At 40.0% G+C, this 26,584-nt stretch overlaps 2 protein-coding genes across 6 annotated transcripts in view; one reads left to right on the forward strand and one right to left on the reverse strand.

The window, feature by feature from the left end:
- Positions 1-479: 479 nt before the first annotated feature.
- On the reverse strand, positions 480-6,301 carry LOC134041163 (transmembrane protein 126A-like). Of its 5 annotated transcripts, none has more exons than XM_062487500.1 (6): positions 6,217-6,301; positions 5,787-5,927; positions 4,255-4,379; positions 2,273-2,466; positions 1,751-1,865; positions 480-1,165 (listed from the first exon to the last, which is right to left on the reverse strand). In XM_062487500.1, the coding sequence occupies exons 3-6, from the start codon at positions 4,368-4,370 to the stop codon at positions 961-963; spliced, it is 630 nt and encodes a 209-aa protein (XP_062343484.1). In that variant the 5' UTR covers positions 4,371-4,379; positions 5,787-5,927; positions 6,217-6,301; the 3' UTR covers positions 480-960. The 5 variants fall into 5 exon arrangements, with proteins under 5 accessions (XP_062343484.1, XP_062343485.1, XP_062343486.1 ...); XM_062487501.1 differs by having other exon boundaries at positions 5,787-5,946; XM_062487502.1 differs by having other exon boundaries at positions 5,787-5,951.
- A 17,174-nt stretch (positions 6,302-23,475) lies between these two features.
- Positions 23,476-26,584, forward strand: part of DLG2 (discs large MAGUK scaffold protein 2) — a 966,698-nt gene continuing 963,589 nt past the window's right edge. Inside the window, exons 1-2 of the mRNA XM_062487504.1 lie at positions 23,476-23,784; positions 23,904-24,035. Of these exons, the coding sequence (XP_062343488.1) occupies positions 23,766-23,784; positions 23,904-24,035 (151 nt within the window). The 5' untranslated portion in view covers positions 23,476-23,765. The remainder of the gene's footprint in view (positions 23,785-23,903; positions 24,036-26,584) is intronic.

The raw sequence follows: 26,584 nt of genomic DNA on the forward strand, positions 1-26,584 counted from the left end.
TGCTATTCAACCTGAAACTCCCCTTGCACCATTTGAGGCCGTTTACTTTTGTCCTGTTACTTGTTGCCAGGGAGAAGAGGTGAACCCCCACCTACGAGGGCTAAAGACTCCATCAGATCAGGAGTGTTGCTTCTTGTAGAGGAATTCTTGATTTAGCTCTCAGACTTCAGAACACTCTAAAGACACCATGCGGTAGAATTTATATTGCTCTGGAATATATAGCCACCTATATGAAGACACACCTGAGTCATGAGTGCATTACCCTGGACCACTGATTTTAGTTGTGACTGAGATATCCCAGTAACAGCACTGGCCCTCAGAGGCTGCTTGACACAGCCCCATCCTTCAGGAGAACAATTTCAAGGCAAAATGGTTACAAGGCCAGAAGTTTTTTGATATGCTAGGAAGCCGGACACAACTGTTACTCCTACTTGCTCTGTGTTAAAAGTATTCTCTACAGTGTGACCTATCTAATAGTGTAAAAGGGGTAATCATGTGACAGTTTTGTGGTAGCAGAATGGAGAAAAGGGAGAAAAATAATCAGATTTTGAGTAATCTAGTAAAATCCTGCCTTGATCTTTCCCCTTGGGTCATTTTTTTGGTAGTTTGGTTTTATAAATCTCCATGGTTTGCGTTATGAAAGGAAAAAATACTATTTTTCAAGCATACTTTTATTTATTTACAGCTTCTGAAAGTTGTAGCACGACCTTAGAATCAAATGTTAAAGCAGGCACTATAAATGCTTTCTTGCCTCCCATTTCCAAAACAATACACCTGTCTGTTATTCAGGTGTCTGCACTAAACTAGGCATAATGAAAAGCTTATCCTGCATTTAAGTTGAAAATCTAAAAAAATGCCAGTGCAGACACTCTGTTTTTCTATTAAAAAAAGACACAGCAAGACTTCTTTTTCTTGTTTATTATGGTTACTTATCCAAGGCAATTGAAAAATTGCTTTACTTCATTCAGGTAGCTCTTCAGGATCCCTGCTAGTGTTCAGCTGCAGCAGCATTTTGATATATATTCCGTGTTGTTTAGTGGCAAGGTACAATCCAGTCAGAGCCTGTACCAGTATACCCAGACTCATCTTTCTAAAGACAGGCTGAGCAGTTGTGAGCCAGTAGCGCAACAGATTTTCTTTCCCTGGCAAGGGACTTGACATATACCTGAACAACAGAAACAGTGGTAGAAACTTACTTTTTTTTTCTACACAGGTGTCAAGATTTAACATAAATACTTATGTAGATAGTAATTTTCTCCTCCTAGGTTAAATTCATTTGGTGGTACTGAGCTCTCTGGATAAATGCTTTAAAAAAATTCTGACCATGCCCTGGGTCTCACCAAGTCTTGCCCTGCCCTTGATGCGCTCTGAACTACACCGAATGACACCTGTCAGGGACTTTGGCTGCTGGGCACTGCCCAGGGTCAGTGGGGGTCTGTCGGCTGTGCAGCCACCTTCAGTGGTGGCAGCCACCACTGCCCACACCCAAGAACACCCTGGGAGACTTGGAAGGTTCCTGCTAAACACAAGGGCTTCCCAATGGATCACTTAGCAGATCTTATTTCACTTTGGTATAGCTCTTACAAACTTTACTTTGTAATCAGATGACCTTAATGTAAATCTCCTTCCACATCCTAAATGTCTACAAGAAGACAAGTGTGCACAGATTAAATATCTGCAGAACTTACACTGAGAACATTTAACCCATAAACACATTTCAATCAATACATTGCAGGTAAGAAAGACGTACCTGGCTGCAAGGCTTGCGTTCAAGGGGATAGCCAGGAAAATGGGATAGAAACCACCCACAACAGCACCTACTAATCCTCCTCTGATCACAGCACACACTTCACAGTTCAGCTGACCTGCATTGCAAACAATATTTCACTGTGAATATTCACATGTGCTCCACCACATCAATTTATAAGCTGCATGCAAGAACGTGAAAACAGGCTCTTCACAGAAACTTCCAAGCTGTACAGGAATGACAAAAATTACAAAAGGAGGAGACTCTTAAAAAAAAAAAAAAAGTAATCTGTAAAAGAATTTTTTAGAAATATATAGAAACATATATCTCCTTTCCCACTCTACTTTGACAACTCACTGCTGTCCAATGCATTCTGTTTTTCAAACTCTGCTTTACTAACTGAGGTTTTTCAAAACCACTACAGTTTAAGAGCACCGTTCTGCAGAGAGAAAAAGCTCCTCTAGTGCTACACTGTGTAACAAAGAAATCAAAGCCCTTTGAAAAAAAAAATAAAAAAGGAAATACCTGAAAATAAAGGGTCGTGTACAAAAGCTTCATAAATTGCTGCTGTTGAAAGAAATGGAATAACAGCCATTGGCATAGCAGACACCAGTGAAGCCTTTCGGACATGTAGGATGCTCCTGAAGAAATTATTTGCTACTAAGCCACATAAGCTTGAATTTGCTGCTAGGAAATATTTTCCATGATTGCAAAGGTTCCTGTGAAAGAAGGAAAGTAATTTCAGCAACTGAGAACTCTAAAAAAGTTTAGTTTAGTCAACATAAAAATTCTGTTCTGAAAATCCTGCAACAAGGGGTGCAAAATGGAGAGTAGCTACTTCCAAAAAGCAGCCACTGCAGCATCCTTTGTTGCATGCCTGAGTTTACACACACTTCAAGAATAAAGTGACAAGTTGAGAAGCCATTGCTACAATTTTTTTTCCTCCCATTTTTACAGTTAATGGAAACTTCATTAAAACTCTCATAATAAGCGTGTTTCTAAGGATAATGTTTTCTGAAAAGAAATGAGGAAGTATATATACAACAAAGTACATAATTTAAAAAAGTCAAGTCAATCTACTTATAACTTCTACATTTTAATGTTTCAAATAATATTAAGCGCTAAAAAAACACATAGAAAATATTTCAGAGATGTACTTGCTGATCTTGCAAAACTTAAAACACTAAAAATGTCAGACATCAAGGACACCAACTATTTCTTGTTTTGAATAGGAAAATTCAAATTTTACCTTTACAGTCACAGGCAGTGAAACACAGGCAAGCATGTCAATAAATATGGAGGACTGAGATTAAAATTTCAGAGCATATTTAAGTGCTCTGCAAACCAGAGCAAATTAATGTACCCAGGACCAGCAGGATCTACTTAGTGAGGTACAGAACTGCTACACTGCACAAAAGAAAAGGAAGATAAAGAGTTGGGGTTTGTGGTTTTTTTGTTTGTTTCAGCTCCCTACTGTTAAAAACAAGTGTTTGGGTAAACAGGAACTCTCAGTTTGACTGCAGTGTGCTTGCTCTTCCTTTCCAGACATTAGTGAGCTCCCCTCTGGATACAGGCTTTAAGTCCTGCCAGGGTCTGGCAGCTACTACTTTCCGAGGCACGCAAGTCCAGAGTTTTTATCCACATATTACCACATCACTACTGACTATTTGCCTCCCCTGCTGTCCTGGGGAAGGAGGAGTTTTGGAGGCTGAATGTGAAGGTGGCAGATCCCACACAAAGTTGCAGCCTTTTCTTTCTTACCTATGTGGGGAGGCCCTGTGTTAGTACCAGCAGTTTGTTTAGCCAGCAATTTAGTCTTATTTAAAAAACAGAAATAAGTTTCCTTTTATTTCTAAAAAATTTATCCAAGCTGATGCATACATGCAAATGGCTCCTAACAAACAGAACTAGCTCAGGTCCAGTAAGGTTTTGCAGTGACATACACCATCACAAACCAAAAGGTCATTTGTGAGGCCCAGAAGGCATTTAGCTGGCTTCGTGCTGTACAGAACCCTGCTGGTGAGCCTGCAGGACTCCAGCTGACTCCACCACCACCACCTGGATACCTTAGCCTCGCCTTCCTGAAACAGGGAACGGTGCAGAATGAAATGCTGAAACCAGCAGGTTGATGCTCACTCAGTTCTGGCCCCAGGCCAGCCCTGGTGGACACAAGATAATTCCAGCAGAATCACATTTCAGGTTCCTAGAAAAATTTTTAGCTCTAGCACAGGACTGTGAGAATGCTCAAAGCTAGTCAGGGCTAATCAGCTATCCCAATATCCCAAGCACTAGGGGAGCACATGCCAGAAACCAGCTGAGCAGGACCAGAGACAACACTGAAATAACACAGAACGAGTTTTCTGTTCTGGACAATAACAAACATCTTCACAAGTAACTAATTTTGTAACTGCATGGAAAATTTGTAATACAAGAATAAGGAAAAAGAAAGGCCTCTAAGACTTGAAATGTTTGATGCACTTTTCTTCATTTACTTTACTAGCACTTACTGATCTGCTTTAGGAAGCTCATTGAACATCTTTTGTATGATTTCCATCCGCTTAAATCTTTCAAAAATTAGTCTTTGCTGTGGAGAATCTAGTTCAAGAAACTCTCTTCCTGTCATCTTGAAGTCCTGGATCATAAGGAAAAAATAAACAAATGTAATAAAAGTTACATAGCCCCAGTATGAATCAGATAAACATTTAGACTCTTTGCCACTATGAATCACAAATGCATTTCCTATTTTGCATGGTGATACTCCAGGTTTAAATTGACTTAACTGTCAAACAGAACTGTTTGAAAAAATAGAAAAAAAACCAAACCAAATAAATCCATACTTTGTAGACATAAATCAGAAAGCATACAGTTGCACTGGGTTTGTGTGGCAAGGTTTTGGTAGCAGGGGGATGCAAGGATGGCTTCTGAGATGCCAGGAGTTTCCCCCATGTCCAACAGAGTCTGTTCCAGCCGGCTCCAAGACTGACCTGCTGCAGGTCATGTCTAAGGCCAACCACTACCATGGTGGTGTGATTGGGAAAGTTAAGAAAGGGTAAAAAAAACTGCTGCACAACAGCAGGTGGAAAAGAGGAGTGAGAACACAGCCCTGCAGACACCATGGTCAGTACAGGATGGGCAGGAGGTGCTCCAGGCACTGGAGCTGAGATTCCCCTCACCCTGTGGTGAGGCAGCTGTGTCCCTGCAGCCCATGGAGGACCATGGTGGAGCAGAGATCCACCTGCAGCCTCTGGAGGATCCCATGCCAGAGCAGGTGAATGCCCAAAGGAAGCTGTGTCCCAGTGGGAGGCCTGTGCTAGAGCAAGCTCCTGGCAGTACATATGGTCACATGGGAAGAGGAGCCCAAGCAGGAGTGGGCTCCTGGCAGGACCTGTGAGCCTGTGGGAGACCCACACTGGAACAGCCACTGCTAATGAAGGACTGACCCCTGTGGGAGGGACCCACACTGGAGGAGCTCATAGAGAACTGCAGCCTGCAGGAAGGACTCCTCTTGGAGAAGTTTGCGGAGAACTGTCTCCCATAGAAGGGACCACACACTAGAAAGAGTGCAAGGAGGAAGGACTGGTAGAGACAACACGTGATGAACTGACTACAACCCCCATTCCCTATCTCTCTGCACTTCTAAGAGGCTCTCTGCACTTCTAAGAGGGAGGAGGACATAGAGAAAAACAGGAGTGAATGGAGGGGTGGGATGGTGTTTTAAGGATTTGGCTTTATTTCTCATTACCCTATTCTGATTTAATTGACAATATATTCAATTTCCCCACAGTTTACTGTTTTGACTGTAATGGTAACTGGTGAGTGACCTCCCTGACCTTACCACAATCCTGAGCTTTTATTCACACCTTCTCCCTGTCCTGTTGAGAGGGGCAGAAAGTGGTAAGAGCATCTTGATGACTCCTGAGGCCAACCCTTTACAACAATTCTTGATCACACTTGGAATTTAATGATTCAAGTGCTTCTTTTCATACACGTTTTACTACAGAGGAAATTCTCCCGGACTTACTTTGCCAACCATACTTACCTTAAGTTGCTTTTATAACGTGAAGGCTGTGTCCCAAGCCCTACCTACGGGACAGACTGCTTGGCTTCGGACTTGGCAGGATGCAGGACCCGAGAACGCGGGACAAGCGGGCAGGAGCTCACTGGGATCGCTTCAGGCCGCCTGAGGAGGGTCCCCAAACCTGTGCTTTGGGATCCCACAGACAGCACATCATAGAGTTTCAAGCACCCCCCTGTCCCTGAGTCTTGCTCACGACTTGTACACACGTCTCTCCCTGAGCATTGCTGTGAGGCAGAGGGAACCTTCTCAAAGCCCCGGGGCCCGGCTCAGGTCGGAACCCTCGCGCCGAGAAATTGCGGCTCGACCCCGACCGTCAAACCCCACCGCTACCGATCGCTGCCCCCGCACCGCGCTGACCCTCCCGGCCTCCCCGCCGGGCCCAGGCTCCGACCTTGAGCCGCACAGGGGAACACAGCCCCACGGCCCCGCCGCTCTCACCGAGCCGCTCCCGCCGCCTACAACATGGCTCCTTCCACCTCACGCCCTCCCCGTGGGCGCCGCCATCTTACTCGCTCACATGACCAGGGCCCTCAGAGGCCGCCTATGATTGGGCCGCTGGCCGCCGGCCCAGCATGGCGGCCGCCGATTGGCCGCGGGCCGGCGGGCAGGGCCCGGCGCTGGTTGCCGGGGCGGCGGATGGCGGTGGCGGCTCGTCGATGGCAGCGGGGCTGAGCGTGGACCCTGCACCGGCGGCCGGGACGCGGGGACTCCCCCTTCGGTGCGGGGAGGCCCAGTCCTCGGGGTAACCCGCTGACCCCCTCCCCTCAGCCCGCGCCCTTTCCCCGCCCCCTCAGCCCCCGCAACGCCCGCTGCCCCCTTCCCTCGCCACCGGGTCCTTTGTGCTCCCTCCCCGACCCGCCCCCTTCGAGCGCCCCTCGCCCCGGCTGTGTCTCGCTTTGCCCCACCTCCAACCCCTCCCTCTTCCCCTGAGCTCCTGACTCTCGCTTGTCTCTCAGCCGACCTGGGGGGAATTGTGCTCGTCTTTAAACCTAGCCCGGCTCCGCCAGTTCACCCGCGCTCCCAGTGCCCCCATCTCCCCATCCAGCCCTCTGTGCCTTGTTTCGCCTCAGAAAGCAGCAGGCAGACCTCTTTGGGTTCGAGAGAACCGGGGGAGGGTGGAGTAGGGAGAGGATGAGGGAGGACGGCCCCTGAGTTTGCCCGCGGGATGCGGGGACGAGCAGATCCCAGCTACGAACATCAGAGAGCAGAGCAGAGCCGCCCCCTTGACGAACCCGGCTCCCGGAGAAGACGATGCGCGGCAAAGCCCTGTCGTGTGCATCGCAGCTCCCCGTTCTCAAGGGGAAGGGAAGCCTTCCGAGCTTGTCCGCCTTTCTCGGACTTTTCCTTAACGGAGTAGATGAGGAAAACCTATCCCGTTTCTGTTTCTCTTTTTGTTTTTCCAGAAAAAGGGAGAGAGAGAGAGAGGCTGATACTGAAGCCAACCAACTGCACTTCTGAGTGGAAAGCTCCGGACTGATTTCATGGCTTGCTTTTTATTTCATTAATACTTCATTATCTCTGAAAACGAACCTTTTGTGAAGCTCTTCTCCTAACTCTCCTTATTCCTCTTTCACGAGGTGGCTGCTGCTGCTGTGCAAGGGAAGGAATGGCATGCAGTAAATGACTCCAGTATAAAGCAATCTGCTTTGCCCAAGTGCCCAGTGGGCAGCACTGTCACTTTAATAATTCCAGGTCAAGGGATTGCTTTCCTCGTTTTTCAATCCTCTCTTTTAATACATGGGAGGATCAGAGGGACATTAAAGACCGTAAGGCTGGGTGGCTTGCAGATAATAAAAATGAAAGTGTCTGCCCAGTGACTTCTGTTGGGTAAGAGGGTGATATTTGAAGGCTCTTGTCTGGTGAGGAAAAAGGGATCTTTTCAGGCTGCTGTGTAGTCACCTAATACATAGCTAGCAAAATTAATTCAAGAAGTGAAAAAGCTTAAAGAGGCACTTTGGATTGTTTTTGTCTTCCTCCTTATTTGGATTACTTGGGCATTTTTGTCCTGCAAATAATATGTTTTTGAGCATGTACAGGTGGAGTATTGAGAAAACTGCCTAGAGATGGACTGTGCCTTAATTGTATTGCATAAAATATTTTAATTTTCAAACTTTGCTGCCAGAAGAGGAGTTATAATAAGGTTTTATATTGCCAAGGAACATTTCCTCTTGTATTTTTGTAGAGTCAAATATATTTTAAAGAAATTGAAAGCATCTCTTAAAAAAGAATCAAAAAACTTCTTCCCCCCCCCCTTTTTTTTATTTGTGGAGAGCGTCGGAAGTCCAATTCAAGGGATCAGCAAGTATTCATAGACATGAAGACTGAAGCTGCATTTCCTTACTGAACTGTAAAAGTGTTCTGCAATAGATAGTCAGTTCCCGACCTTGCAGAGTGTTCCAGTAGTACTTCGTTAGTACCTGTAAAAAAGTGGTTGCAACCAGATTCAGAAGTAGGAAGAAGAATGCCAGTCAAGAAGAAAGGTGGGCTATGAAGCTTCATATCTCATATTGCGTCTTCATTGTGTTTGATTGTTGATTTCTAATGCTTAAGAATTTCAAATTAAAAATGCTTTAATGGGGAATGGAAATGGTTTTTCTTTTGCATTGAAAATGGGAGAAAAATCTGTGCACTTAAATAATAATTTTTAAAAGTAAATTTATGCTGTGTTTTAAGATTTATGTCAAATTTGGTCTCAGATGTTTTTTTTTTGTAAAGATCAGCCACCCAAGATTTTGAACAGGCACCAAGAGAAAAGCTTGAAGTTTAATTTTGTGAGAAGCCACTCTTAACCAATGCTAATAAATTTTAAAACTGTAGTTTAATCTGCTATCTATTTGTGACATGTTTGGCGGATAAACATCAGCTATCAGTAGCAGCATAAATAAATAACAAAGTTTCAAGGCTAATTTTAAAAACAAGTTATGAGAGCTGTGTTTTGAAGATGATTTGTATGTGGTTTTTTTTAAAATCTGATTTCAATTCGCTTGAATTTCGATGCTTTAGGACAATATAAAACTACTGTCTTTAAGGCTGTAGTGGCAGCATTTAAGAAAAGACAAATAGTCTTACATTTGGCCTCTTCTCACTTCAAGTTTGTGTTTGCATCTTTGGAAAATGTGGCTTCCAGTGTTCAAACAACAATTGGGAGTATATGAAGGCAAATTCTTACTCTAAAAACACTTGCAGACCTTAGGTTATTTCTGGTTTCTTGCAAATTGGACACTGATTTAAAGTTTCTGAATATGCTAATGGAATAAGGGTCATGTGAACCTTTTTTTATTCAGCTCATCTATCCAGATGTGCCTGGATCTGATACATCCCAGTATCTGATGATACAAAATATGGGGGAAAGGGCAAAAAGTGAATGTTACAAACAGAAATGAGGATGTAATTGATGTGACTTTGGATTCTCTTCCCTATAGGAATAACTCCTGAGTTAACATTTACTATATAAATAATAATAAACCGTGCAGATTGTTAGAATTATTTTCATTAAAAAACAATAAATGGGATATTGTGTTTGTATTTTTAAAAATTATAGTGTAGAAATGAAGTTGCAAAACTGAAATATTTTAGTGAATGGCATTGTCATTCATGGAATCACTTGCCATTATGTATAGTAAAGGTGGAAACGTGTGTGGAGGAGTTGCCTTAATTATTCTTCCTGCTGTGATGTAAAAGTGTCTCCCTGATGTGCTGGTGAGGCTTCTGTATCCTATCTGTTTACAGAAGGAAAACTGAGGCTTTTCATAATTTAAATTTTAATCCTGATTTAGGTGATTTACACTAAGGATGTACGTGTGCCGGATGTTCAGCTGTAATTCAGTTTCTGAATACTTGCTGTAGGACTTTTGGGGTGAAATCTTACAGCCTCTTTTGTGCAGAAGTGAGGTTGCCAATCGCAGCAGTCCCTCCTGGCTTTAAAAATCTGTGAATTTCCTGTTTGTTTGCAGCCAGTTTGGGTCAGTTTTAGTGTACACCAAGGCTTGACTTTCTTCTTTGGTGTTTTGAGGATGTGTGTTTTGGCAACATTAAAATGTAAAGTCATGAGACCCAAATATCCCCCTTGAAATACTTTAAATTGTCTCATCAGTCAGTGGGCTGAAGTTACCAGTTTGAATGTATTTGATTATTTAAAGGTATTGTTGAGAATGTATTTAAGCATGTAAATTGCAGGATTAAACATGTTGGCAAATCAGCAACTTCATTGTGATTTTGAACAACTTAATTTGTCTAGTTCATGCAATAGATTTTAACTTTCTAAACGTAATTAAAAGCATGCTGGCAACTCAAAACATTTTACCATTTTTCAAAAGATTGCTAGTTTTTCAAGTAATCCCTGCTACTCCTGTGAATTTTATGGAGATTGAAGGGATTCTTCCATGTTTGATTTTTGGCTTTTTTTCCCATTTATTTGTTATATGATTTTGACAGCCATTTGTGGGTAACTAGTTTAGTATTTTTGATGATGACTTATTTTCCTTTTCTGGGGAAAATTTGGGAATTCATGTCTACTGTCCTTCCCGTTGAGGGCATCTGTAGAAATCTTCTCAGTGGGATACTGTCTTGTAGGCTGAGCAGAAGTATTTCAGTATCAGCATTGAGGACAGGATTATCCCTCTCCTTGTCAGCACTTCTTTTTGCAGTGCTATTTTGGATTTGATTAAAATATTCTCTTAAAATCAGTATGGAGACAGAGAAACCTGTGAAACAAGCTTTAAAGCATACTGATATTTATCACTGGAAGTTCTTACCAAGCACTGCTTTCTTTGGCACTGGCTGGTCCTGGGTCTTTCTAAAGAACAACTGAAGCATTTTGGGAATTTAGCTTTGAAATAGCTCTCACATCTCATACCAGTCTTCAGTTTTCACATAGCTTTGCACCTAATTTACCTTGCTGCTTGGTGTGATGCCTGCCACCTTGCTCTTAAAAGTCCAGGCCTGTTTAGTTAGGGAAAAAATAGTTTGCTTAATAATGAAAATCATACAACTTATAGGAAGCTTTAATTTCTTATGGATGTGGAAAAAAAAGGTTTGCTTCTGGTTCTGGTCATGTATCAGTACCTGATTGTCCTTGCCAGATGTGCTAGAGTGACAATGCTTTGTTTTTCTCACTTCAGTGTGGAGGGCAATGAGGCTCTACATTCCCAGGAATGTTCACAGAGCTGGAATGCTTGCTGGTAGCAGAAAGCAGGGCTGCAAAAGGACTATGGAGTATCCTGTGGTGTTGAATGTGCTCCCTTTAGGTATGGGGTGATACATTGTGTGGATTGGTGCACTACTGCCGCACAGTTAAACAAAGGACTCTTCTCTTTGGCTTTTGGTCATCTCTAATTTTGAAGTACACTTGAAGTTTTAAATCAGACAAGACAGGCATCTGACTAGTTACAAAATGACTTGTTGGACAGTGCCATTTAGAGATGGAATGAGATGAACAATTTTGAGAAGTAAATAAGTTCATTATTTTTGCTTAATTTTTACCTTACTTTTGCAAACTTGGATATTTCTGAATAAAACTATATTCATGGAAATATGGAATTTCTTGAGGAAGGCTTTGCTTCAAAGTGAAATTGTATGACCATACAGAAGTGAAGTTAGGTTTTTGCATGAGTTTAGATGTCTGCCCTCCCTCCCTCCCTCCCTCCCTTCCTGAGTTACTTAGCTTGATTTCCGTTAACTGTAAGGAACTATGTTTAGATCTGTAATTGCATATATTTTTGATTCATCAACAGAACAGTTAATAGCAAAACTGTTACTGTAATTCATTCATGTCTTTCACAGTGATGGAAAGAACTAATTAAATCCATGCTCCTCTGTGATGGAGACCACATTCCAGTTTTGGACCCCTGCTTGTGATCTACACAGATGATGGCAGGAACCCCCACATCTGGGTGTCTGGCTGCACATTGCTTTTAGACTAACCCTGTCATCCTCCTTGCACATGTAGCTGTGTCTAGGCAGTCAGAGATATGAGTGTTGGGTTTTGTGCTACCCTCATCCCACTTTGCATCTCTCTAAGGGAGAGGGATTGTACCTTTAGTCAGATGAAACCTGTAGGCTGCTGTTAACACTGTCTTGGCTCACCCCACCTTGTAGCCAGTTTGTAAAGACGTGCTGCTTTGGTTATGGAATAACTTTTTCTGTCATTCCTTTTATATTAAAACATGCCTTCCAGGACATATTTTATCAAGTATATCAATGTCAAGAATTAAAAACGTGTCAGTCTGATCCCATGTGGATAACTTCTGGGCCATTTAGAAGAATCTGACAGGTGTGTTCTATGAAATGCTGGATTTTGTAGTGGTAATGCTGACTTTGTGACTGGTCTGTTGAAAGGAATGGATCTAAAAACAACTCGGCAGGAACTTTCAAAACAAAGTTCATAAAGGACCAGGCAAAGCTAGCGCCCATTCATGCCCTAATTCTCTTTCAAACTGGCAGCTTCTTTTTAGCTAACAAAATTTAAATTTAGGATCATAACTTTTTGTGCTCAAAAATCTTGAATTTGGTTCTTCTTACATCTTACAGCAGCAAATTCAACACATATAGGAAATTTTCTTTCTCGGTAACTTGTAACAGGTAATTGTTATTAGAAGATTTTTGTCCTTTCAGTTGCGGAATAAGAATTCTCAAATAAGTGCATGGCTGAAAGGCCACCTTCTTCACTCCCAGTTTTGTTCAACTACCCCTCAGTTTTTAGAGTTAATTGAATGGAACACTGCAAATTTTAGTTATGTTTACAGACTGTGGAAAGCACAATTTTAGATTTCTAAGAGTTAAACAAGTGTCAGAAAATTGCTATCTAAACGGTGCCAATTTTCACCACAAAGCTTTGATTTAAAGATGTCACTGCTTTTATGGCAATGAGTATTATCCAGCCAGACATTGTTTCTGCTGTGAGAAACAGTGAAGTGTTTTGCCCACAAAAGGACTATAGGAGCAGGCATTATACAGAACAAGCCTTTGTTATATGCTTTCATAAGCTAAGTGGACTCTGGACTGGGAATAGTGAAATTTGTACTCCTTTTCAGCTCTGTTGTTATTCTGGTACTTCCCAGATGTTTAATGTAGAGCCATCCCATTTTATCTGCCTCACCTAGGTAGGGTGCCCAGCTTTTAGTCCTGGAGGGTTGCTTTGGTCAGCAGAGAGAGAGATCCACCTCCAAAGGGCATTTTAACACACCTAAAATCTGCATTACCTTCTGGACAACTGTAATTTTCTCTCTCCCCATAGACAAAACACAGGGTAACCACACTATAACTCACCTCAGTTTGATGATGTCTCATTCTCTCATATAAATTTTAGTGGCAACAACATCTCCTTATCTGAGATATTTATGAGAACTGACACTGTGTGTTCTGTAAGTGCTATAAATTAACGCTAGTCACTATTTTAGTGGGGGAAAAAAGTGTTATAAATTATTGTAGTATTAGTCACTGGAATTGGAAGCAACCATAGCATTGGTACAGGCACAAGAGGCAGCTGTGCATCCTCTCCTCCATTCCTTTTTAGTGCATATTGCACTCAGTAGAAGCAATGGTGTCTTGCATTATAAGCATAATCTTATTCCTTCTCATCCTCTCTTCTTTCCTTCTGAATTTGTTCCAGATGGCCAAGCTAGATGTCAGAGGGTAACCATGGAGAAAAAGCTGAATTTGTAACTAGTGGCCAAATGTGATAAAAGATGATTTTGCAGTCCCTGCTTCAGCAAAATGAGAAAATCTGCCTTACTCAGATATGCTTATTTTTGGTCAAGTCATACAAGGTTCCTGCTTCTTAGAAGTATTTAAGGTCTGTTTCACTGTGGTATCTTCTTTTATTTACTGCAAATTAAATGGTGCCAAACAACAGCTTTATAAAAATAGAAATAAAGGTCATGTTTTCTCCTGCCGTATTCATCCCAGAAAGAGCCAACAAAGCTGTCCTGACCTGATGGGTGATGACAGTAGTAATCAACATACAAAATATGTGAAGAAAACATTTGCTCTTTATTGGATGTGGTCCAGAAGAGTTTTTGGTGGCAGTAAACACTTTGCCAGAACGAGTCCGTGCAATTGTCCCCAATTCACTTTTGGGCTGACGAGGTTAACGCTTCCTTCAAAACGTATTTATCAGGGAATTGAATCATGTAGAGTTTCCTGGAAAGAGGGAATCTGTACAATTTACAGTTTCACAAGCAGAAACCAATCTTCTCTGTTTTATTCTCTCCCCTGACCATGTGGGCATGTCTTGCATTCTGCTTTAGTGGGATAATTCCAGGCACCTTCCGGTTCAGTTCTAGGTCTTGAGCACTGTGTTAACCCTGCCTTGCAGATGGATGTCTGCTAAGCTATGCTTTTAACCAGAAAAACCCCAACCAAACAACCCCAACCCAAGGTTTGCAAATCTACAGACCCAGTTGTTTAATGTCCAAAATGTAAAATTTATTTTATGTTGTTGCCTGAAGGCACATGTTGGGTTTTTTTAATTGACTTGGAGATTCCAGTATAATACAAAGGTTCTTAAATTAAAATTTCAACATGGATGTGAGAAAATGTAAGACCATAATGCCTATTTTGCTAATAAATAAAGGTAATTTGATCTCATTCCATTTATTTTTTTTTTGCATCACTAGAAAGGCATTTGTGTTACTGAATTGTTTTCTTGCATGTAATATAATGATTCTTTTGTATGAGTTTAGAACTTAGTTATTCCTCAGCAGGCATCTTTTTCTTAGTTTTCTATCTCACTCCAATTTTCACATTTATGTTAATTTTGATACTGAGTGTTCCTTTAAAGGAAAAAAAAAATGGACAGCTGCTGTACTAAGTGCATCTCCTGGTTTTTGCTCTTTGCAACTATACAATGAAGTTCCACTAGTTTTGTGTCTTGCATTGATTTAGATTGTAAGCTCTTCAAAGCAGGGCACTCTGATAATTTTGCACTGTTAAGATGTCAATTTACATTTATTCAGCTGTATAAATAAGAGGTTTTTATTTGGTGCTATGCCATTTTGAGGGTTTGTGGCTTCATTTTTCATTTTGTCTTCATATTTGCATTATTGATTTAACATTAACATTTGTACACCTAGATTTTAACATTGTGACGCTTGAAAGGCAGAAGCAAGAAGGTCAGGTGAAGCTACTTGTAATTGCAGGGTGTCTCTAGTTTTGGAAGGAGTCTCAAGGCCCCAGACTCTGTTCATTCTGTTGTCTGAGATGCAAACAGGTCACCTGTGTAGCCAGGTCACCAAACTGGAGCAAGAATTACTAATGAACAGGTCCCAGATTGCCTTCAACATACCTGGGGAAAGAGAATTGGAAAAAATGAATGGCCCTGGTGTGATGAGCAGCTGATGTCAGCAGTTGCTAAAGCCCTTTTGTGGTCCCCTGAGGAAAAGTGATGTGGTGGGAAGAGTTCAGGTCCCAGAGTGAGCCTCTGATAAGAACTGGGCTCTTCCTTGTGGTGAAGTGTGATACATAAGATTAACAGGTTATACACTAAATACTGAGTATTTTTGAAATATTTAATTGTAGTTTACAGGCAGGGATGAGTAGAGAAGACATATCTGTAGGATTGCAGGGGTCAGATAGTCCCATCTGGGGGTACTGAAGCAGGAATGTAGCTTGGCTTTCAGGATACTTTCTGATAAACAGAAATGCTGGAGTAAAGTTTGTGAGTTTATGCTGAGCCAGTCCCTGATCTTTATATAATTATCCTATTCCTTGTGTAAGTACAGTTAGTCAAGTTTGAAGAATTATATTTAAAACTAAAAAATGTGTGAGGACAGCATTTTACCAGAACAGATGCATGGTTATATGCTGTAAAATCAAGTGTGAAGATATTTGGACAAGATTACATCAAACTAATCAACACTGATAAGTGAATTTTTTCTTAGTTTACCTTATGGTGAGTTAGACAAAAAGTCTGGTTCTTAACAAATAGGCAAAAAAAAAGAATGCATCACTTCTCTGGTTGGTTGTGTGTTTTGTTTCATAAAGCTGACGATTTTTCTGTCCAGCTCCATCCACCAGTCAATGTTGCTGTATCATTACTGGGCATCCAGCCTGAGTTTATAGGTTGTGTGTTAAGATAAATTTAATTCCAGAAAAGAGAATAAGAGGCTTTGAGAATGTCAGAAGTATACAAAAGTTCCAGCAGAGGCTGGAACTGTGAAAAAGGACACTGAGCAGGGAAGGGACATGACAAATCAAACAAGTGTAGAAGAGGCTGTAAAGGGAATAATGGTGATTTGCTTTACACGTTGACATTGGGAGAACAAGTAGTTGTCCTGATTTATAACAAAAAATATTTTTTTATGTAATAGGAAAAAAACACTAGAACCTTCAAGCAGTGAAGTCAGATGGTGAGGGGTCTTGTGGATGTTGTAGGAGGTTACTAGTGCAGTTGGACACCATCTGGGCATAAGCCTGGGTCCTTCTGCACAGCAGGGAGGAAAACTGAAAACCTCATAGGGCTCCTCCAGGCTCTTTCTGTCTGTTCTGTTTCTCAGAAAGTTCAGCTGACACATCATAACACGACTCCTGCTTTTCAAAGCAGTCTGACTTGCAGAACATTTAGCCCTCTGTGTTGTTATTGTCTGCTCAAATCAATATTCTGGAACAAGAGACTGCTGAGCAACTTCTGCGGTTCCATGGCAGCCTTTCCCATGAGCTGTGTGGGCACAGAGACCTGCAATAACACAACTGCATGGACAGGTAAAGCTGCCTGTCCTCCTAACTTCAGTTCTCCTTGGCATTTGGATATCTGATTTCCTCTTAATATGCCTGGGCATACCTTGTTCTCAGAAATTTGTTTTTGTACTTGCATAGCAGTTCTTAACAGTCTGTCTGGCCCATTTCTTGTCTGCTGGCAGCATCATGGTATAAAATAACACTGCTTCACAAGGGAACTGTTCCTAAATTTGTGTTCTGCAGGAAAGCAGTTGTGCAGAGGATTCACCAAGGCTACAGTTAGTTTAGGGATGTTGAGAGCAGGGAGCAACTTGAGCAACTCAGAATGCAACCTCAGCTTGAAATATCATTCCTTGAAAGACTCTCCACTTGCCCCAGATTAATCTCCACAGGCCATGTGTTGGCCTCCTCTGTGTGCCAATCTGGTTGCTAAAAGCTGAAACCCCAGAAACAGGCCTGGTAATCCCTTCGATAATTACCCCCCTCCTTTTTCTGTCCCCTTGTTTTCCCTAGCAGGAAAGAAGATGGGTTTATGTGCCATGCATATCCTGAGGAGCTGTTATTTTTAACCCTTTTGCTTGTTTGTTGTGAGTGCTCACCACACTGGGTGATTGTCACATATGTCATGCCTTATGCTTCCTCAAGGTTGTATAATCCATATGCTGCATTTTGTGGATAGTTGTTGAAAGTCCTCTTACAGGGATGAAGGGCCCAGATTCTGGGAGCTTTCTGTTTTTACACATATTCCCTGTCTGCTTTCCCTCTGTGCAGTCTGCTAGATTAATGTGTCTCTCATATTGATGTTTATATGTAAATATTTTATGATTATCATTTGTCTAATAGCTCTCAAGTCCTTTGAAACATGTGAGCTTACAGCTTGTGTTTTTCTCAACCATCTTAGTGTACTGTTTCTTAAATTTTGTTCTAAAATTTAACTGGCTTTCTACTCTTTTCCTCTATGGAGACTGAGTATTGTCTATTAGCAGGATTTATTCCTTTGCGTTTGCTGTTCTGTGTGAAGATCAGGGAAGGTAAATGAGTTACTGATAGTTTTGACTTGGATCAGTCCTGAAGCAGGTTGCCTGGAAATTTCTTACTTCATTCTCTCCTGCTGATCTGAAGCAATTGATTGTAATTTTTTTTGGTGATTTATAGACCAGAGAATTAAATCAATTGAGGCAGGGAACAATATTTGCTCCTCTGTCTCTTTTTGGTCACCTAAATGAAGGTGTGAACTCTCCAAAATTAAAGTAGTTTTTGAGATCCATTTCTTCTAAAGTTATCAAAGATCACTGAGAACACTTCCTTGCTCCCTTTCCTGGTGCTCTGGTTCAATTTCTCACTTCTATTTTGGCTCCTGTGTTTTTTCTCCACCATTCCTCATGCCTTTTCATGCTTCAATGCCCTACATTTTCCCAATTCTGGTTCTCAGAAACCTGTAAAGTGAAATATGTTGACGTTTCCTTTTTAAAATTCACGTCTACAACAGACTTTGCAAGTCAGAAGATAATTGAAATCCCTTTTAGGAAAAAGCAGATTGAAAAAAAAAAGAAAAAAAAAGAGAAATTGAAATAAAAACACCCCTTCTTCTTATCAATTCAATTAGGGTTAGATCTCAACTAATGTTAAACATCTCTCACCAATGAAACCTTATTTTTCATTTAATGTTTTTCTACCCTGTTGCACCCCAAAAAATATTTCCATTCACAAACACTGATGGAAGGAAGGAAAATGTAAATGTGGTTCTAAACTAAGCAAGAGGCTGTAGTAGACTTGGTTCACTGAGAGGCAGTGGCTGCCTGATACTCCCTTGTGTTGGTGCAGGGTGCTCTTAACCAGCTGACTCTGATTTCTTCCATGTGCAAGGCAGAACTTGCTGAGTTTGGAATTGTATTTTCATTTTTTTCTCTCCATCATCTGAGACATGGAGAGAAAAAAAACTATCTTGCTTCCTAGCAGGAGTTGAATGGCAGGATCATACTCCCAAGGAAAGCAGCAGCAGCAGGTCTCAGCAGACTGGGGGTGTTCAAAGCACAACAATTTGAGTGCAAAATCAGTAACTGGTTCTGACCAGTTACATATATGGGTTCAGCCTATATGACTTTGCTGTGGTCAGAAGGAACTCTAATGGCTTGTAAAGAGCCATATATTCATATATATGGCCTTTGCAGCATCTCCTTGAGTTATGTGCTTCCATTATCTACTCCTTTGGTTTGAGCCATCATAATTCAACAAACCCTGGATTGAAAACGGAGTTGCTTGGAGTCTGGTTTTTGAATCATTTTTATCTTTCTCATATAGTTTCAGTTAATCCTGTTAGTCAAATCTGTCCCTAATTACTTACTGAAGTTCATGGATAGACCTAAATTATCTTCAGGTGTAGTGTATTTAGTTCATCTGAAGGATAAATGGTGTGCATAAACACCTGGGAGATGGTTAAGAAACCTGTTTTTAGGGGCAGTCCTAGGGTTTGGTGTGTGACCGGCCATGGGCAGGCATGGCTATGTCATCCTCAGTCCCACTTGAGGGCACAGGAACTTTTAAAACACAATTGCCCACACCAGCAGATGCTTCAACTCTACAAGGACCCTACTGTAAATGCTGCAGTGAGTGTGGTGTCTCCTTGCCTATATGGAGTTTCAGAATGATTCTAAAAATGTGCTTGGAAAACATGAGAGCATAGATAAAAAGCCAGCAGAGGAAGAGAATCCTTCTGCTTCAGGGAACTGGTTGGTATTGCAAGTGGCATCCAGGTCTCAGATGCAGACTCTGGGAAGTAGAGAGAATTGAATTTGATGTCATTTTAGCAAAGTAGATGATTAAATTATTGTAGTGTTAATTGAAGTATGCATGATTATCAAATTTAGTCTTTTGTATGTGTGGCTTGCATTTTAAGAGCAATGCTTTAGGAAACAATTTATTGGTGATATATAGTTCACCTTACTCTGTATGTGCTTGGATGTATAGCTTCATTTCTTTTTGATAGTATCCCCAGAAAACCTTATGTCTATAAGATAATACTGAAGTTACATTTTGTTAAAATATAACTTGGATTTTTCTATACAGTTTTCTATACAACTTTTGTATTTATTTCATGAGATGTATAAGCATTGCCCTGACAGATTATTTTATTTTGTAGCATAAATTACTGAGCTTTCAAAATCAACATCGCAGAAAAGTCGATGCAGTGAGGGTACTGTTAAGCGTGGCAAATTCTGTAATAATCCCATCTAGAATAATAACCCCAAGGAAAGGATTTACCTCTTCTTTGGTTCTTACATAGACAAATACTTTAAGCAGAGACTCATTCTGTAGAAGAAAAATTGAGTAATTCCTTGTGTGATAAAAACTTTAGATTGAAAGAGGAAAGAAAGTTTTCTGAGGGAGTCCAGTAAACAGAGTTACTGCTCTGTAGTTTTCTGTCAGTATTGCATATCTCTGATTTACGTATTGTAGCAATAACCTGTTCCCTGATTGGTAACATAAACCACAAACACTCCTGAGCCACTTCAAAGATTATGGAGTGATTAAGCAATAAAATTTACAGAATTGTGAGTTAGTTTGGGTTAACTGGTGACTTCTTGGACAAGATCCTGTAGGGCTGTATTATTCCTTAAGATTTTTTTCTTAAAATTGTATTATGATGATTTTGAGTGTGATTTATTTAAATAAAACAATAATCCATCTACTGACTGTAAGAATATAATTTTTTGTAGGACTGTATCTACTGAATGGTTCCTTGTCAAAGTCATCTTTCAAAGCCAACAGGGTCAATTTGAAAATAGGGTCATAAAATACAAAGACACAGTAAAAAAATTAGATCTATGTCCAGCAGGCCTCATGGGGCACAGCTGTTGCTGATTTTTCAGTGGTCTTTTGTTCACAGACAAAGGACCTACTCAGGCTCCACACAGAGGCCCACCTCTTGGGATGTTAAATTATGTGGTCAGTGGATTTGTTGTCTTGCTTGGATTTGGTTTTGGTATCAGTACTGGAGAACAGGGTTACCATAGAACAAAGATTATTTTTTTATTTATTTATTTTGGTTGCATTTCTGATACACTGTTTAAGGTGCTAGACTTTATTTGGCTGCTAGAGATTAACTATGTGCTTTATTGAATACAATAATGTATACAGTGATCTACTCCCTCATGGAAGTCACCGATCTCTCAATCTTCTTGATGAAAAGAATGTGTGGGAATTCAGATTCAGAAACTTCCACTTAATTGGGTGGCAGGGAATGTGGTTCTTATTTGAGTATTGTGCTGCGGTCCATTCTTGCCACCAGATAGTACTCAAGCTTTGTAGCTGCAAAAGAAAAAATTGGGATGTCCTCATTTGATTTGGGTATGACTGGGAGTTGACAGTGGTTATTATTTTGGGGACAGTACTGAGCATTCTTCAGCTGTGCCGTTTTATTACATTATTTCCTATTGTTCTGTGCTGTGCAGAGGTAGGATTATGCCCCAGCATGCTAAATACTGTCAAGTCCATATGAAGATCTAGTTCTGAGTAATTTTTTAACCAGGAGACTTCATCAAGAAGGGAGAAAGTTCTTTTTTGGAAGCCTAATCTAGTGGCAAATTGACTGGAGATTCAAGTAGTCTTCATAAATCCCTTGACTTTTCAGGAGTGCTCCAGTAGTAGTGGTTGCATCGTCCCCTTCCCTGCCATGCTGGAGTACTCCTGGTCAGGATATGCCTGGGCATCCTGATTGAATCACCCAGGAACACTGCTGCCAAGTGAGATAGTGCAGGGAAAGGATGCAGCTCCATGCTAGAGCTTAGGAATGGAATAACAATGTATCCTGTTAAAGCTAGAGAGAAAAATTAGGCAGGGAGATGATTCCTTTATCTGGGACTTAGATTTAGCACTAGAACTATGCTCTGTTGCTGGTTGTTCAGTTTGTAGAATTTTGGACTCTTCTGGGGTCAACGAAAATTAGACTTTTTGCATCTTCACGAATTGAAAAGTAGTATTTCAAGTGAAAATAAAAACTGTTCATATCCCCAAAGAGGATACTTTTTAAAAGTGAACTGTACACTTTAGGAAAGGAATGATTAATGAAAGAGGGGATGTCAGCATGCTTCACTAAGAAAAAAAGAGTGGTATCCCTGGTGTGGAAGAGGCATTCCCATCCCATTTTCCTAATTACTCAGTTTACTCTTAAAATGTGTCCTTAGTATTGGATACTTTGCAGTGGTTTTCCACTAGTCTGCAGCTTCACTTTAATATAAGTAACCATGGATGCATGACACATGCAGGTCTGTACTTGGAGTTACTGATTTCAACCCATGCTTTAAGTTACGACCTAATTATTTTATTGAGGGTGGCCAGAAAGTTCAGTGTATCAGGTGGGTCAGGCAGTTATGAGGTCAGTAAAAGGTATGATGTAATTGGGGTTTTAAAGGCAAAAGAAGCTGAGCTCACATGCAGAAGTAGTTATTTGTACCCAACCATATCCCACCTGGATCCAGAGCTTTGTTTCAAGGCTGTGCTTTTGGTTTGGATGATTTGATGGAAGCCCAGCCCAATTACTGTGATGTGGCCTTAAATAAGCTCATCTCTCTCTCTGTGTGTGGGCTATAAGTGGTCTTAAGTGCAATTGTCTAATCCTTGCCAGCCCCAAGGACAACTCCCATAGAGAGAAAGGGCTCCTCTTGGAGACCCCTTCAAGGTGGGAGCAGAGAATTGTGAGCTCCTCCATTATAATGGCTAGGCTGCTGTAAAATGTTCCCTAATCTCCTGTCTATGTGATAGGTGCCTAAGGTTGGACTCAATTCTCTTGGAGGTCTTTCCCAATGTTAATGATGCTATACAGTTATATACATACGTCTGTGCGCATATAAAAACATTTAAATACAATTTGTTTTTATTAATTGTTTTTAATTTCACTGAAAAAAATGCTTGTGATCAGCTAGAATTTCTGGAGAGAAAGAAAAAACATTGCATCTTTTTAAACTTTAATGATTGATTAAAATGTTCCCCTTTTAAAATTTGACAATGTAATCAGGTTACAGAATACAAATCATGTCTCTGCCCCGATATGAACTCATCTGGTTGTCACATCCCAAGGCCTGTATTACAGGGAGTCATCAAGATCCTGAACAAAGACAGACAATCTTTATATGGTAAAAAAGAAGCTTTCTTTCAGTTATTTAGTAAAAAAGAATTATAAAAACAGTAGTTTTTTGCCTTTCCAAGCATTTTACACAACTTTGAGTTTAGTCTAACCAGAAGAATCTGACCCAGTCCTGGTAATGAAACTTGCATTGAACTCTAATGGAAGAAGTTTAGACTGGGACACTTGCTTTTAATGATTAATTAGGGGATTTTTTTTTTTTTTTTTTTTTTTTTTTTTTAGTGTATGGGAATCTTACTGAAAATCTGGTGGCAATACAATTGCAAAAGCATGTGCAGATATCTCAGTGTCATAGATATGTTTGTGTATGTTTCTGGGATCTAATTGGGATGGGAAGAAGGACAGATGAACTCTGATTCTCTGTGTTCCTCTGTTTTCTTCTCTGTAAGATGGCGATGGTTGGATTTCATGCAATTTTACATGTCACTCATGCTCTTGGCAAGTGACTACCCAAAGATAATAGCATCAGGAGAAACAGAGCTCTGCTCCTCTGTGCTCTTACAGAAAGGCTGGATTGCTCTCTTTGAGCCAGCACATGGATGAAAGTCTGCTATCAAAGCCTCATTTACCAAAGAGGTAGATAGCAATTTTATGTGTTGAGGGAATAGAAAAAAACAGTCTCTCACTTGGACACCTGCCTTTCAAATACACATTTGTCAGTCAGAGAACTGAGTGCTGCAGATGCAAAGCAAACACTTTAATGTCTTCTATGAATATATTTTATGGCCAGTGTTCCTACATGGGTATCCATAATGGTTATTGTTTATAATTTTGTAGCTTCTGCAAGTTGTAATTTAATCCAGGCCCCATAGCTTCCAGATGGTTTTGGATAAATGGAAGTTGAGCACTTGTTATAGATGCTATTCCAAAGATCATTTTCCCAAATGCATATGCAGTATTGCATATGTTGTTCATGACATACAGCTAATGATGGAAAGCAGTAACATCACCATCCCTGGAAGTGTTCCAAAGGCATGTGGATGTGGCACCTGTGGACATGGTTTGGGGAACACGGTGGTACTGGTTTAAAAGTTGGACTCGATGATATTATAGATATTTTCCAACAATAGTGATATTATGATTCTATAAACATTTGCTGTAAATGTTTCCTATATGTGTGCATAATGCCTCTCAAAATGTCTAGTTAACCTTTGATCATTTAGATGCTTTTCAGAGCTAATAAAGACACTGGTTTGTTTGTTTTTGTTTGTTTTTTTTTTTTTTGTTTGTTTTTTTTTTTTTTTTTTTTTTTGTTTTTTTAGATACTGACCGAGCTTTAGTGCTGCTGGAAGAATATTGCAAAAAACTACAGAAGCCAGAAGAGCAACAGCTGAAAAAAGCCATCAGAAAGGTGATGGGCATCTTTAAGAGCAGCTTGTTTCAGGCACTTCTAGGTAGGTACTATTGTTTAATACTAGGTGCACTCTCTTGGAGGCTGGAGCTAGGTCAGTCCTAGTAGCTTCCTTATTGGTCACTATTTAATTTGTGTTTATGGTGTAAAGCATGTTGAGATGATGATCCTTGCAGGCTCTCTGAGTGGAAATTTATTGTCCTGATATTTGAAAGGTATTTTCTTACTTACAGAGGAAGAAAAATAACAGTAACCTAATACAAGTTAAGGTATTGAATAGTTACTCCTAAACCTTGCTGCTTTTCTTTATTTAATGGGAGATACAGAAGCAGAGTAGGATACAATTGTTTATGCAAAGCTGAAGATGAAGCCATCTCCACAGGTAAATGGCCAAAATTTATTCATTTCACTGGCACCAAGTAGCATTGGTAGTCTTTGTGTCTTATGATTTATGTTTTTGTGAAAAGTGTCAGCAGAGGAACTCAAAAATGATTTAAGAAAGTTTCTCCAGGACACAGTAGGGCAGAATGTTCCCATTCATGTGATGTTGCAGTGTTCAGACAAATGTATCACTCAGTCTTTCTTCCACTTACTTGCAGAACCCCATTTCAACTTGTAAATGAAAATCTTGTTAAAATCAAGCACTTGTTGTTGTGGACCTTTATAAAAAGCAACCTCCATGAGTTACTGTATATATTGTTTTCAAGGTCATGAATATAAGAAGTGGTGACTGTAACTGTGTATCTCCCTTGCTCTGCCTTCTCGCTCACATTGCGTAGCCCTTCCTCCACACACATCTACATTTTTGTGAGGAACTCATCTCAAGGGTGCGTTTCCTAACACAAATTATTTTTGTGAAGGCACATATGCCTTCAACTTATGGCTGTTTAAAGCCCGAGTACAGTCAGGACCAGTTATGGAAAAATTTTGTCATGAAAGTGGAAGCATATCAATAATGCATTATTACTGTGAAGACAATAGAGGTCTGGGACTAGTTTCAGAAATTTCTGTAGCATTTGTGGAAAATGTGTATTACCAGTCTCTAACATTTCCTGCAAAGTTAATTAATGTTAGTGCTGTTTTACTTGTAACTTTTCTGAACTTCTTTAAAACTCTTAACTTTATTAAATAAACTCTACATAATTTTAATTTACCTGTGTGCTTTAAAAAAGAAAATAGATTAATAATTGAATTGCATTTACCAACTAATTGTAAAGAGATTTAGAAAATAAAAGGTTGGATCTTTCCATATTGTTTTTATGAAGGTGACTATGGATATAGAAATGTGTACTGAAGAAATATACCAGTCACAAAAGTGCTATTAGCTCTACATTTACTTCTGCACTACTTGGAAGTAGTGAGAATACTTCAGAGTACTTTCAGAACATGTGTGCTTTGTGTGTGGCTGCACTACAGTATCTGTTGATGTGTTACACATGTTAGAAATGAAAAAGTGATTATAGCTACAATAAGGTTGAATCCGAAGAAGAATTGACATCTTTTGATTGCTACAATAGCAGATTGAGGAGTATGGTGTTACAGAAGTTAGCGTTTTAATTTGTTGGTCTTTAGATGTCTTTTCCTTCTTCTTAAATGCTTTCTTTTGTAGAAGAGATTTGGGAATTGCGAGACATGTTCAAAGTCTCTCATTATTACATTTGGTTTGTTACTTGGTTGGTCTAGATTCTGGAACAATACTAAAGAGGGATCTCTTCTCCATGAGAGGAGACATCTTGCACGTTTTAAGTGTGGTAGATAATGTTATTACACAATCAATAATGAGATCCTTGCCTAATTATTGTTTAAAAAGATGCTCACTTCCATAATATCTGTTTTAGCTTCATGGCGTAGTTTCCCTATTAACCTATTAATCAGACCACCACACAAAGGAATACCTGAGGCAGGGCTTCTGGTCTCCTTTTAAGTTCTGTACTCCTAATGTTCCTTTATCTTTTATATTTACTGAATGTCTAATGGTCTTGAAAGTGTCCATTTTTCTGTTCCTGAACTTAATGAGACTTAATTTCCAGAGTCTGAGATTTCATTGCTTTCCAAAACTCTCTGGTTTATAGCTGTCATATGTTGGTTTTATCCAGGATGATTGACTTTTCAAATATTTAGGCTGTAACTACCAAGGAAAAATGTGATTTTTTTTTTTTTTTTTTTTTTTTAATACAGAATCCTTAACCTGGATGCAGAGGTGCACATTCTTACCAGAAATAAAGTTAACATAATTTTATGTGCCAAATTCAGTTTTTGTAGGTCTAACAGCTTCATCAGAATTTGCTTCCTTTACAAATAAATTCATCCATTGTAACCATCTCTGTCCTTTAAGTGTGGGTTCAACTCTCAGTAACTTCCAAATAGCTTTGAAAATCTGTAGGATGTCTTAAATTCAGTATAACAAGAACAGATAAAGAAAAATAATAATAACAACAATAAGTCACTTTTCAAATCTAGTGTCATCTAATTCCTTTTATTCCCAAATTTATGCTTGTGTGATTATGCTGATTTGATTCAGCCATCTTTGAACTTGGTTCCTCAATGTGTGTTTGACTATTTTTATCTTCAATGTGTTCCATAAATATTAAA

This window comes from Cinclus cinclus, chromosome 2, assembly GCF_963662255.1.
Source record: "Cinclus cinclus chromosome 2, bCinCin1.1, whole genome shotgun sequence".
Taxonomy (NCBI): Eukaryota; Metazoa; Chordata; class Aves; order Passeriformes; family Cinclidae; genus Cinclus; species Cinclus cinclus.